General features: G+C 36.0%; 1 protein-coding gene across 3 annotated transcripts; it reads left to right on the top strand.

Moving 5' to 3' along the window:
- ddah2 (DDAH family member 2, ADMA-independent) lies at positions 1-14,090 on the top strand. 3 transcript variants are annotated; one of them, XM_077590938.1, is made up of 11 exons: positions 1-147; positions 1,003-1,304; positions 1,387-1,575; positions 2,665-2,784; positions 9,718-9,861; positions 10,340-12,010; positions 12,202-12,287; positions 13,414-13,532; positions 13,597-13,713; positions 13,776-13,892; positions 13,956-14,090. In XM_077590938.1, the coding sequence occupies exons 2-6, from the start codon at positions 1,005-1,007 to the stop codon at positions 10,457-10,459; spliced, it is 873 nt and encodes a 290-aa protein (XP_077447064.1). In that variant the 5' UTR covers positions 1-147; positions 1,003-1,004; the 3' UTR covers positions 10,460-12,010; positions 12,202-12,287; positions 13,414-13,532; positions 13,597-13,713; positions 13,776-13,892; positions 13,956-14,090. The 3 variants fall into 3 exon arrangements, with proteins under 3 accessions (XP_077447064.1, XP_077447065.1, XP_077447066.1); XM_077590940.1 differs by lacking the exon at positions 1-147 and adding an exon at positions 847-864; XM_077590939.1 differs by lacking the exon at positions 13,414-13,532.
- Positions 14,091-14,106: the final 16 nt, after the last annotated feature.

Genomic DNA, 14,106 nt, shown 5'->3' with positions numbered 1-14,106 from the left:
GTGTATTAGGAAGTGGTACGTTTCAACAAATCAGTGGGCGGGAGGACAAGAGTGAAAAGCAGGATAACGGGAAACTACCCCGTTTGGGAAATAGACGGTAGCAAGCCTCAAACGTTACCAAAAGTCTTCCCTTCACGCTTTAAAGTGGTAACTGAAATTATTATTATTATTTTTTAAATGGTTTTTTTGCATGTTAATTGTTGCCTTTGCTTGGATTTTAAGTTAGTGATCGCATTAGTACTTCATTGCAAATTGTTTGCACCGGTTGTGAGTTTAAGCCACAAGTAATGGACACATATTTTAATAATTGCTGTTTATTTTGTTACGATTTTGTAAAATTTGTATAATCCTCGTAATTACTTGTTCCAAGAGACGGAGATGTTGGTTTAGTTTTGAACTAACTTAATACTTTTGGAATATGATATATATGCGTTTTTACTCCCACTTTATTACCGGAGGACATTTGTTTGTTATGAATACATATTAAATGTGGACCGGAAAATGTTCATTTGTAATTTAATTTTATTGTAAAACATTGAACATAGCTGTGAACCAAAACTGTTGTTAATCAGCACATGCAATAATTAAAAAAAAAAGAAATGTTGAAAACTATTTCCTTCCAAACTGATCCATTATAAATATAATTTACCAAAATTTTGCGTTACAAAAATCCAAATCACAAATGTATTTTATAATTAATTTTCTGGGCAATAGACCCACAAAATTATATCAGATGTGTTTTTTTTTCCACATCTTAATGACTTTTAATGCTGGAACATTTGGAATTTGAGCCAAATATGAGTATTCCTAAACCGGTGTTACACAACGTCAACACAAATTCCATTCCACAAATCAACTCAAATGGTAATTATCAATAACCTTCCCGGCGACCAAAAGACCGGCAACCAAAAGACCGGTGACCAAACGACCGAGTAGCCCCTGGGCTAGTGTTTCCACTGGCATTGTAGTTTTTTTTTTTTACACCTCTATTGTGCTCCACAGAGATGGCAAATATCTGCCAGTACGGCCAGTTCACCCACGCGGTGGTGCGAGGTATCCCGGAGACCTTCGGGAAGGTGGAGGGAGACAAAGGCGAGAACAAGGAGACCTCTGTGGACCTGGCCAAAGCCCAGCGTCAGTTTGGCTGTTTGACGGGGGCGCTGAGACAGAAAGTGGGCCTGCAGCTGATTGAGATCCCGGCCCATTCAGAGCTACCAATGAGCTGGAGGATAGAGGACGTGGCGGTCATCCAAGGTGATACGGCACTCATCACCAGGCCCTTCAGTCAGCAGAGGCGCAGCGAGGTAATCATACAAGTTCTGGTCATATGACAATGAATTCAAGGAAAATGCTTTCCATCCAATAGACTTCTTTACTGTCGGGCAGGTGGAGGCAGTGCGCAGGGTGATGTCTGAGCTGGATCTGACGGTGGTGGAGATGGAGGGGGAGCCCGGGGACTCCGGTGGGGCCACGCTGGAGGGCAGTGACGTCCTCTTCACGGGGAGAGAGTTCTTCGTGGGCATCTCCTCCTACACCAACCACAAAGGAGCCGAAGTGCTAGCCAACACCTTTCAGGTAAGAACAGAAAAGATGGCCGACGGTTGTCACGAGTAGAACTCATCGGTCAATTGGCTTTTTGACTTGAACCTGGATGCCAGAGTGAGCAGGTGGCGCTGTGTTCGATTAGATTTGGGCAATTGGAGACCAGACATTGATGAATAGGGCTTTTATTTTTGCTTTGGACAAGAAACCATTAAGAGTGGATGTGACGTAACCACCATTTGGTGGAGATATTGATTCCCTTGCTTCCCTTAAGTGCCTAGGTTATGAGACACACTCCCATGAATATTTATTCTTAATTTAAATAAAATATTTGCATTTGGATGAAACAGCAATAAAACAAAGCGGGTAATCCACCATTTTTTTTTAATTTAATTTTTTCCTCAATTTACTAAAACCTGCATATTCTAGTATTTTAAATAGAGATAATTAGAGTTTAATGGGTAAAATGTCCTTTCATTCCGGAATGACCCTTATACCATTGAATTGCAACATCAACTTATTGACAAAAAGATAATATAGAAGCAATTGAAACATTTGTATTAGGTTCACTACACGCAGAGTAAATTATTTAAATGATTTTTTTAATGAACTTGTTGGTTTGTTTAATGCTACTACAACTAACCTAAGCCTCAACAAGATAACATATAAACAGTTAAAAGAGCGGAAGAAAGAAACTTGTTGCTTTTGTACTATTTGGACTATTGACTGTTGCTAAGCAATACAATGGAAGTCAATGCTGACCTAAAAAAAAGCAGCTGTTGCATGTCTGCATTTTTGGACTCCAAACGGATTGAGACACTTCATCGGAGGAAGCACAGGCGTTACCGAATGTTTTAGTAACGGCTGTGTCGTTTGTACCGTGACGTAATGCATTTCAGGTTTCAGTACAACATATTCTTGTTGTAACGACCATCTTGAACACTTGAATACTTCACGAATGAGTGTAAACGTATGGAGAAAGATGAAGTAATAATGTTCATTTTCAGGTTCTCCATCTGTTATGTAACATCGGTCATGGGACAAACTGCACCGAGAGTTCAATAAAAGCAATGAGTGCCCGTGGAAGCGTTAACAAAGCATTTTCCACTGCCATGTGTTCAGGACTTTTCCGTGTCTACCGTGCCAGTCTGTGGTGGGATTCGGCTGAAAAACATCTGCTCCATGGGTGGGGCAAACACCATCATCATCAGCAACAGTGACGGGGCCAAGAAGACTCTGCGGGTGGGATTTTTTTTTATTTTATGCTTTTTTTCAATTTGAAAAGGGTGTTTTGGCTGCCTACATTGTCTTTTGGATATTTTGAGGCTCTCGCGTAGTAATACAAGCACAAATGCGCTTAGTACACTAACAGGCTGAAGTAAGCCCTGAGACAGAAAAAAAAATCGGGCACCGAGGATTGATAGATATACAAGTACAGTGGTACCTCGACATACGATGGTCATCCGTTCCGAGACTGAGATGGTATGTCGAGCTTTTCGTAACTCCAGCGAACGTTTCCCATTGAAATGAATTGAAAACAAATGAATTCGTTCCAACCCTCTGAAAAAACTGGATATTGGATTGCAATAAAAAAGCGTTACTATACTATGTCGTTTTTTTATGAAAAAAAACCTTACTATACTATGTCGTTTTTTACGAAAAAAGCCTTACTATACTATGTCGTTTTTTAGGTAAAAAGCCTTACTATACTATGTCGTTTTTTAAGAAAAAAAGCCATACTATACTATGTCGTTTTTTAGGGAAAAAAGCCTTACTATACTATGTCGTTTTTTAGGGGGGGAAAGCCTTACTATACTATGTCGTTTTTTTAGGAAAAAAGCCTTACTATACTATGTCGTTTTTTAGGGAAAAAAAGCCGTACTATACTATGTCGTTTTTTTTTTTTTAAAGCCTTACTATACTATGTCGTTTTTTTTTTTTTAAGCCTTACTATACTAGGTCGTTTTTTAGGGAAAAAAGCCTTACTTTACTATGTCGTTTTTAAAGAAAAAAGCCTTACTATACTATGTCGTTTTTTTTAGGAAAAAAGCCTTACTATACTATGTCGTTTTTTAAGAAAAAAAGCCTTACTATACTATGTCGTTTTTTTAGGAAAAAAGCCTTACTATACTATGTCGTTTTTTAGGGAAAAAAAGCCGTACTATACTATGTCGTTTTTTTAAAGAAAAAGGCCTTACTATACTATGTCGTTTTTTAGGAAAAAAGCCTTACTATACTATGTCGTTTTTTTTTTTTTTAAAGCCTTACTATACTATGTCGTTTTTTTTTTTTTAAGCCTTACTATACTAGGTCGTTTTTTAGGGAAAAAAGCCTTACTTTACTATGTCGTTTTTAAAGAAAAAAGCCTTACTATACTATGTCGTTTTTTTTAGGAAAAAAGCCTTACTATACTATGTCGTTTTTTAAGAAAAAAAGCCTTACTATACTATGTCGTTTTTTTAGGAAAAAAGCCTTACTATACTATGTCGTTTTTTAGGGAAAAAAAGCCGTACTATACTATGTCGTTTTTTAAAGAAAAAGGCCTTACTATACTATGTCGTTTTTTAGGAAAAAAGCCTTACTATACTATGTCGTTTTTTTTTTTTTAAAGCCTTACTATACTATGTCGTTTTTTTTTTTTAAAGCCTTACTATACTAGGTCGTTTTTTAGGGAAAAAAGCCTTACTTTACTCTGTCGTTTTTAAAGAAAAAAGCCTTACTATACTATGTCGTTTTTTTTAGGAAAAAAGCCTTACTATACTATGTCGTTTTTTAAGAAAAAAAGCCTTACTATACTATGTCTATTTTTAGGGGAAAAAGCCTTACTATACTATGTCGTTTTTTAGGGGGAAAAAGCCTTACTATACTATGTCGTTTTTTTAGGAAAAAAGCCTTACTATACTATGTCGTTTTTTAGGGAAAAAAGCCTTACTTTACTATGTCGTTTTTAAAGAAAAAAGCCTTACTATACTATGTCGTTTTTTTTTTTAGGAAAAAAGCCTTACTATACTATGTCGTTTTTTAAGAAAAAAAGCCTTACTATACTATGTCGTTTTTTAAGAAAAAAAGCCTTACTATACTATGTCGTTTTTTAGGGGAAAAAAGCCTTACTATACTATGTCGTTTTTTAGGGGAAAAAAGCCTTACTATACTATGTCGTTTTTTAGGAAAAAAGCCTTACTATACTATGTCGTTTTTTAGGGAAAAAAGCCTTACTTTACTATGTCGTTTTTAAAGAAAAAAGCCTTACTATACTATGTCGTTTTTTTTTTTAGGAAAAAAGCCTTACTATACTATGTCGTTTTTTAAGAAAAAAAGCCTTACTATACTATGTCGTTTTTTAAGAAAAAAAGCCTTACTATACTATGTCGTTTTTTAGGGGAAAAAAGCCTTACTATACTATGTCGTTTTTTAGGGGAAAAAAGCCTTACTATACTATGTCGTTTTTTAGGAAAAAAGCCTTACTATACTATGTCGTTTTTTTTAGGAAAAAAGCCTTACTATACTATGTCGTTTTTTTAGGAAAAAAGCCTTACTATACTATGTCGTTTTTTTTAGGAAAAAAGCCTTACTATACTATGTCGTTTTTTTAGGAAAAAAGCCTTACTATACTATGTCGTTTTTTAGGAAAAAAGCCTTACTATACTATGTCGTTTTTTTAGGAAAAAAGCCTTACTATACTATGTCGTTTTTAAAGAAAAAAGCCTTACTATACTATGTCGTTTTTTTTTTTTTTAAAGCCTTACTATACTATGTCGTTTTTTTTTTTTAAAGCGTTACTATACTAGGTCGTTTTTTAGGGAAAAAAGCCTTACTTTACTATGTCGTTTTTTAGGGAAAAAAGCCTTACTTTACTATGTCGTTTTTAAAGAAAAAAGCCTTACTATACTATGTCGTTTTTTTTAGGAAAAAAGCCTTACTATACTATGTCGTTTTTTAAGAAAAAAAGCCTTACTATACTATGTCGTTTTTTAAGAAAAAAAGCCTCACTATACTATGTCTATTTTTAGGGGAAAAAGCCTTACTATACTATGTCGTTTTTTAGGGGGAAAAAGCCTTACTATACTATGTCGTTTTTTTAGGAAAAAAGCCTTACTATACTATGTCGTTTTTTTAGGAAAAAAGCCTTACTATACTATGTCGTTTTTTAGGGAAAAAAGCCTTACTTTACTATGTCGTTTTTAAAGAAAAAAGCCTTACTATACTATGTCGGTTTTTTTTAGGAAAAAAGCCTTACTATACTATGTCGGTTTTTTTTAGGAAAAAAGCCTTACTATACTATGTCGTTTTTTAAGAAAAAAAGCCTTACTATACTATGTCGTTTTTTTAGGAAAAAAGCCTTACTATACTATGTCGTTTTTTAGGGAAAAAAAGCCGTACTATACTATGTCGTTTTTTAAAGAAAAAGGCCTTACTATACTATGTCGTTTTTTAGGAAAAAAGCCTTACTATACTATGTCGTTTTTTTTTTTTTAAAGCCTTACTATACTATGTCGTTTTTTTTTTTTAAAGCCTTACTATACTAGGTCGTTTTTTAGGGAAAAAAGCCTTACTTTACTCTGTCGTTTTTAAAGAAAAAAGCCTTACTATACTATGTCGTTTTTTTTAGGAAAAAAGCCTTACTATACTATGTCGTTTTTTAAGAAAAAAAGCCTTACTATACTATGTCTATTTTTAGGGGAAAAAGCCTTACTATACTATGTCGTTTTTTAGGGGGAAAAAGCCTTACTATACTATGTCGTTTTTTTAGGAAAAAAGCCTTACTATACTATGTCGTTTTTTAGGGAAAAAAGCCTTACTTTACTATGTCGTTTTTAAAGAAAAAAGCCTTACTATACTATGTCGTTTTTTTTTTTAGGAAAAAAGCCTTACTATACTATGTCGTTTTTTAAGAAAAAAAGCCTTACTATACTATGTCGTTTTTTAAGAAAAAAAGCCTTACTATACTATGTCGTTTTTTAGGGGAAAAAAGCCTTACTATACTATGTCGTTTTTTAGGGGAAAAAAGCCTTACTATACTATGTCGTTTTTTAGGAAAAAAGCCTTACTATACTATGTCGTTTTTTAGGGAAAAAAGCCTTACTTTACTATGTCGTTTTTAAAGAAAAAAGCCTTACTATACTATGTCGTTTTTTTTTTTAGGAAAAAAGCCTTACTATACTATGTCGTTTTTTAAGAAAAAAAGCCTTACTATACTATGTCGTTTTTTAAGAAAAAAAGCCTTACTATACTATGTCGTTTTTTAGGGGAAAAAAGCCTTACTATACTATGTCGTTTTTTAGGGGAAAAAAGCCTTACTATACTATGTCGTTTTTTAGGAAAAAAGCCTTACTATACTATGTCGTTTTTTTTAGGAAAAAAGCCTTACTATACTATGTCGTTTTTTTAGGAAAAAAGCCTTACTATACTATGTCGTTTTTTTTAGGAAAAAAGCCTTACTATACTATGTCGTTTTTTTAGGAAAAAAGCCTTACTATACTATGTCGTTTTTTAGGAAAAAAGCCTTACTATACTATGTCGTTTTTTTAGGAAAAAAGCCTTACTATACTATGTCGTTTTTAAAGAAAAAAGCCTTACTATACTATGTCGTTTTTTTTTTTTTTAAAGCCTTACTATACTATGTCGTTTTTTTTTTTTAAAGCGTTACTATACTAGGTCGTTTTTTAGGGAAAAAAGCCTTACTTTACTATGTCGTTTTTTAGGGAAAAAAGCCTTACTTTACTATGTCGTTTTTAAAGAAAAAAGCCTTACTATACTATGTCGTTTTTTTTAGGAAAAAAGCCTTACTATACTATGTCGTTTTTTAAGAAAAAAAGCCTTACTATACTATGTCGTTTTTTAAGAAAAAAAGCCTCACTATACTATGTCTATTTTTAGGGGAAAAAGCCTTACTATACTATGTCGTTTTTTAGGGGGAAAAAGCCTTACTATACTATGTCGTTTTTTTAGGAAAAAAGCCTTACTATACTATGTCGTTTTTTTAGGAAAAAAGCCTTACTATACTATGTCGTTTTTTAGGGAAAAAAGCCTTACTTTACTATGTCGTTTTTAAAGAAAAAAGCCTTACTATACTATGTCGGTTTTTTTTAGGAAAAAAGCCTTACTATACTATGTCGGTTTTTTTTAGGAAAAAAGCCTTACTATACTATGTCGTTTTTTAAGAAAAAAAGCCTTACTATACTATGTCGTTTTTTTAGGAAAAAAGCCTTACTATACTATGTCGTTTTTTAGGGAAAAAAGCCTTACTTTACTATGTCGTTTTTAAAGAAAAAAGCCTTACTATACTATGTCGTTTTTTTTTTTAGGAAAAAAGCCTTACTATACTATGTCGTTTTTTAAGAAAAAAAGCCTTACTATACTATGTCGTTTTTTAAGAAAAAAAGCCTTACTATACTATGTCGTTTTTTAGGGGAAAAAAGCCTTACTATACTATGTCGTTTTTTAGGGGAAAAAAGCCTTACTATACTATGTCGTTTTTTAGGAAAAAAGCCTTACTATACTATGTCGTTTTTTTAGGAAAAAAGCCTTACTATACTATGTCGTTTTTAAAGAAAAAAGCCTTACTATACTATGTCGTTTTTTTTTTTTTAAAAGCCTTACTATACTATGTCGTTTTTTTTTTTTAAAGCGTTACTATACTAGGTCGTTTTTTAGGGAAAAAAGCCTTACTTTACTATGTCGTTTTTTAGGGAAAAAAGCCTTACTTTACTATGTCGTTTTTAAAGAAAAAAGCCTTACTATACTATGTCGTTTTTTTTAGGAAAAAAGCCTTACTATACTATGTCGTTTTTTAAGAAAAAAAGCCTTACTATACTATGTCGTTTTTTAAGAAAAAAAGCCTCACTATACTATGTCTATTTTTAGGGGAAAAAGCCTTACTATACTATGTCGTTTTTTAGGGGGAAAAAGCCTTACTATACTATGTCGTTTTTTTAGGAAAAAAGCCTTACTATACTATGTCGTTTTTTTTTTTTAAAGCCTTACTATACTAGGTCGTTTTTTAGGGAAAAAAGCCTTACTTTACTATGTCGTTTTTAAAGAAAAAAGCCTTACTATACTATGTCGTTTTTTTTTAGGAAAAAAGCCTTACTATACTATGTCGTTTTTTAAGAAAAAAAGCCTTACTATACTATGTCGTTTTTTAGGGGAAAAAAGCCTTACTATACTATGTCGTTTTTTAGGAAAAAAGCCTTACTATACTATGTCGTTTTTTTTAGGAAAAAAGCCTTACTATACTATGTCGTTTTTAAAGAAAAAAGCCTTACTATACTATGTCGTTTTTTAGGGGAAAAAAGCCTTACTGGATATTGGATTGGAAAAAAATGTTTTATTTCTTCTAATTTGCCATCTATTAACAAAGTAACACATAACTAGTGGTTTAATAGTAATAAAAATGTGTTTAATAGATGTAAAATTAGACGCATTTCGCGGAGGGGAGAGATAACGACACACGGAGGCGGAGGGGGGGGTGTTCGGGGGGACTTTATCCACGGCAACAATGCACTCGTAACCAAACAAACAAATTTAAATGAATTTGGATTAATATATACAGACACTCAACGTTTAATGTAACTTCACACAAAACTGATTAATCTAATTTAGTTTGAATCTTTTTGACCTTAGTTCTACGGGTTGGCCCCACCCACCCCGACATTCCGCCGGAGCCTTCAAAACGAACGCATCAAGAGTTGTTTGGAACTTGCCGCTTCCCCGTGTCTGATTACCCAGTGTACATATATTCCAGATCTTTTCTTTGCAAAACTCTGCCCATCCATTGTTGTTTACCTGCTATGTAAATGTGGACCAAGTGGGGGAAAAACGGGGGTGTGGAAATGCAAAGTCCGCCCAGTGCTCGTAGACATATTGTTATACACGAAAGATATGCAAAAAAGACAGTGCCATGGCCACCTAGCTTGGTCGCATCACCAAATTTTGACCGCATCACGGGCGAATTATTCGATCGAAATTTCCGTCGTAAGACGAGAATATTGTATGACGAGCGGTCGTATGACGAGGTACCACTGTATTTATTGTTAATGTAGGCAATGTCATTTTAAATGATGATTTTCAGAAGGTGTTGTGTTGTGGGATTTTTCTTCAATGCAAAAAAATGCCTTAAGTCAGTAAACAATAGTGTGTTATGATGTTAGATTGTCACATGCAGTGTGTGTCCAGATGATGGAGCAGCTGACCGACCACCATTATGAGGTTCTTACTGTACCAGAGCAGTCTGCTGCTAACTGCATCTACATAAAGGGTCCCTCCAAGAAAGATTTCCTGCTCCACAGGCCAGCGGAAGAATGTCCTGACAGCATGCCTGTAAGTTATTTTCCCCCCCGCCCCATTTCCTCATCAAAAGGGGAATGTTCCTAGGGAACCTATGGCTCGGGAGCCACATGTGGCTCTTTTGATGGGTGCATCTGGCTCTTTGCTAACCTGTGAGCTAAAATATGGAAATTGCTGGTGACAGAAGTGAGATATTACATCTAGAACTGCTTTAATCGTTCTTTTTTTGCAGTAGACTCTTATGGAATGCAGTCACTGCACAGTACTTTATCTACGGGAAAATAGTAGAGTCGGGGGCTGCTTGCCATAGTTGTCCTATCGACGGATTTATTTTATTTTATCGTGATAACAATTTTAGTATTGGTCCATCTATAAAGTGCACTGGATTATAAGGCGCCCTGTCTATTTTGGAGAAAATTTCAGACTTTTATGTGCGCCTTATAGTCGTGAAAATACGGTATTACTGTAATCGTAACCAAAGTGTCCTTTTTTTCTCTCTCCGTTGTTTCAGGCCTTCTTGAAGCTGCAGGACTACACTTTCTTGCCCACAGCCTGCAGTGAGGCTGAAAAGCTGGGAGCCTCTCTGTCCTCACTTTGCCTTCTCGTCAATAAGAAGCACACGTATTTCTGATAGACTAGCATAGCATACAACCGCTCATGTGTTTTGAGTCCTTAGAACTATCAAGGTGGGGTAGCGTGGCTCTCTTAACTGTAGGAATGTATTTGATCCAAATCCTCATTGTTGGAGGAACTCATTTGCATCGTTTACATATGGAAAAGTCAACTAAGCATCACTTTGGCTAGTTTTATACCTTTAGTAGCTTCTGCTTGATTCGGCTAGAGGGGAAATGGGGGTTACTTTTGGATTAAGGACGAATGAAACTATCCATATTGTGCTGTAAGCCTTTGGTGATTTAGCAAAATATTAGAATCATGCTTTGTCTAGGAAGAATTTTCTACATCTTTTCTAATGAAGGTGCAACTATTAAAATGTTGGGTGAATTCAAGTTGGAACATTTAGTTTGGCTTCAGTTATATCCTTGTTTATAGCTATAAATTGCAGTATAAATAAACCCCATAAGCCAAAAATGTCATATTTCAATGATAGATTGTCAATCCTAATACTGGATTTTTGTTTGCAGTCCACTGATACAGTGGGGGGGGGTCCTGGTGGTGTTCGCCAGTCAGACTGACTGGCGACACCAGGACGTGAACCCTCGCCTCCCACATGGCAGGCAGGTGACTGACCCACTACACCAGAGGTCTCCAAACCGGTCCTGGAGGGCCGCTGTGGGTGCAGGTTTTTGTTCCAACACAAACAGTTTAACCAATGAGGTTTCTGCTGAAAAAAAGAAGCACCTGACTGCACTTCTAGGATACCAGATTGGTGGAAAGGTTTCCTCTTACCGGTTGGAACGAAAAACTGCACCCACTGCGGCCCTTTCTGCAATGGTTTGGGGACCACTGCACTACACCATGAGGTGGCCCGCCTATACATGGTCATTTGGTGCTTTTATTTAAGGAAAGACTGAATGACTTAGTCTTTTTTAATGGCAAAATGGTTCGTCGTCCACCGAGATTCGAACCCTGCCCGCCCACACGACAGTCAGGTGAACGGACCTCTACACCACGAATTGGCCACACTTTACCTTGTCATTATTGGAAATTCTAGAAATAAAAAACAAACACTAAAGTGCATGCTATCACAATGTTCATAATGTGCAATACTACTGTATTTTAAAGGATTAAAGCCCAACCCAAAAATATTTACAGCTCCCACCACTAACTAATGCAAGTTATGATGAAAACAATGTGTTTTTTTAAGTGTGAATGACCAATCAACACGTATTTACAGCCCCGCCCCTGCCCCACCCACTAACTAATGCATCTTATTATGAAAACAATGTACGTATTTTTTTAAGTATAAAAGTCCAACCAAAAACATTTACCCCCCACACACACACGCTGACTAACGCACGTTATTATGAAAACAATTTATATTTGGTGTGTCTCTCTTTAATAGGCGTGGCCGAGGTCACAGTTCAAAAAGCCGACGTCAAATCCAAAATGGCTGATGAGCCAGGAGGCAGCACGGTCGTGCACTGCAGAGAGAGCAGCTGAAAAGTGACGATTTGCCGAAGAAAGCCTGACAAACTTCTCACAGGACGATGCAGCACATTCGGTACGTTGTCATTTGGGGATTTCGAAGCCCCACTTCTCGTCTTGAGAGTGATAAGAGCATGGTTCGTTGACGTGATGTAGCCAGCTAGCCCCATGTGTGTGCAGACAGCTAAATGTTTGCAAACAAATTGGCTACATGGCGTTACCGATCGCTCTTTGTTTAAAAAGAAATCATTGCATTGTGTGTTTCAGTCCCTCAACGAGCACAGACTGCTGGGAAACCTCAAGAATGTGGCCAAAACGACCAGGAAGGGGCATCTTGTCGACGCCATAACAAAGTGAGTCATTTTTAAATACGTATAGTTCCGATTTTCTCGATCCGTGTAATATTTAAACGTCAGCGTTCAGTATTCAAGGCTTTGCGCAATTGGCTCGTTTTTCATCATGATACATTCAACTTTTGAATGAAAACACTAACTAGCTTGGTGGTGTTTTTTAATAGCAAAAACCTGTGGATAAGTCACCCACACAAATGCCATTAGTGGACGTGTAAGGAATAAACAGTAATCCCTCGATTATCGCGGTTAATGTAGACCAGACATGGCTGTGATAAATGAAAAACTAAAGTAGGGGCATCCCTATTGAATTTAATTTTAAAAAAATACTATAGTGGCAAGTGTAGGAGTAGCTTCCGCTTGTGAGTTTCACAGCTTTCTGAACTTACAAATAATAATCGAACATAGGCTTTGTCATCATACCCAGATAACCGCGTATGATGAAATTGGTAATTGGTACAAAAAAATCTGCCATGTAGTGGAACTGTGCACTCAAATAGATTAAATAGTTTTACCCTGTTAACTTTCTTAAAGACCTCAAGGCTTGGACCGTTTCATTTTTAGTTTTAAATGTGGTTTTGACAAAACCTAAGTGACATTTATTCAACAATAGTGCAGGCGTCTTTTTTGACTCGTTTAAAAAAAAAAAAAAAAAAAATCCTCGGCATGAGAGAAAAACGGAAGCTTTTTGGATATTTATTTTTTTAAGAATGAATGGATTTGAAATAATTGACTGAAAACCTCAAGGCAGAAGTAGGATTTATTTTCTTATTTTCATGTAATCTGTACCTTGTGGGTCCCTGTCCAGTGTGTTTTCTATATTTCCCACCACATCAAGATCCTGATTATTTGTTTGTGGAGGAAAACATGAAAAATAGACTGATTGGGGCCTTTAAAGACTTGGATCATTTTTAGTCTCTCTGCAGCAGACAAAAAGAAAACCAGACCATCAGGATTATGTCTAATATTGCAGGGTCTGAATAATGGGTACCCTTTTGATGTTTTATAGAGGAAAAAAAAGCTAAATGTAGGAGTTTTTTTAGTTAAATTTGACTTAATTAGGCCCTAGTCTGTATTTCTTTTTTATGTAACTTAATCTATTGTGCCTTGACCCCTTTTTGTTTTCCAGAGTGCCACCCAAGGGGGACAAGGTTTCCTGCCTATGTACAGATAGTCTGACGCACCCCCTCATTTCACGGTGCTGGGTGTTGCGCCAGAACCTATCTCCAAAGTTTTTCAAAATAAAAGGTAAGACCTTGCGAATGTTTTTTTGCTTAACTTTGTGTATTGACCCCTTTTTTTGGTTTTCCAGAATTCCACAAGGGGGACAAGGTTTCCTGCCTATGTACAGATAGTCTGACGCACCCCCTCATTTCACGGGGCTGGGTGTTACGCCAGAACCTATCTCCAAAGTTTTTCAAAATAAAAGGTAAGCCCTTGCGAATGGTTTTTTGCTTAACTTTGTGTATTGACCCCTTTTTTGTTTTCCAGAATTCCACAAGGGGGACAAGGTTTCCTGCCTATGTACAGATAGTCTGACGCACCCCCTCATTTCACGGGGCTGGGTGTTACGCCAGAACCTATCTCCAAAGTTTTTCAAAATAAAAGGTAAGCCCTTGTGAATGGTGTTTTACTTAACTTTGTGTATTGACCCCCTTTTTTTTCTTCCAGATTTCCACCTGGTGCCAAGGGGAGTTTCTTCGTCCATTTGAAAATGGATGAAGGCAAAACTGCATTTTTAAAAATGCTGGAGGGCCTGCGCGAACCTATCTCGAGAGTTTTTCAAAATAAAAGTTTTTCAATGTATACATGTTTGTCTTTA

Source organism: Stigmatopora argus, chromosome 21 (genome assembly GCF_051989625.1).
Source record: "Stigmatopora argus isolate UIUO_Sarg chromosome 21, RoL_Sarg_1.0, whole genome shotgun sequence".
Classification (NCBI taxonomy): domain Eukaryota; kingdom Metazoa; phylum Chordata; class Actinopteri; order Syngnathiformes; family Syngnathidae; genus Stigmatopora; species Stigmatopora argus.
Note: the sequence above shows the minus strand (reverse complement) of the source record. Positions and strands in the feature narration are given on the sequence as shown.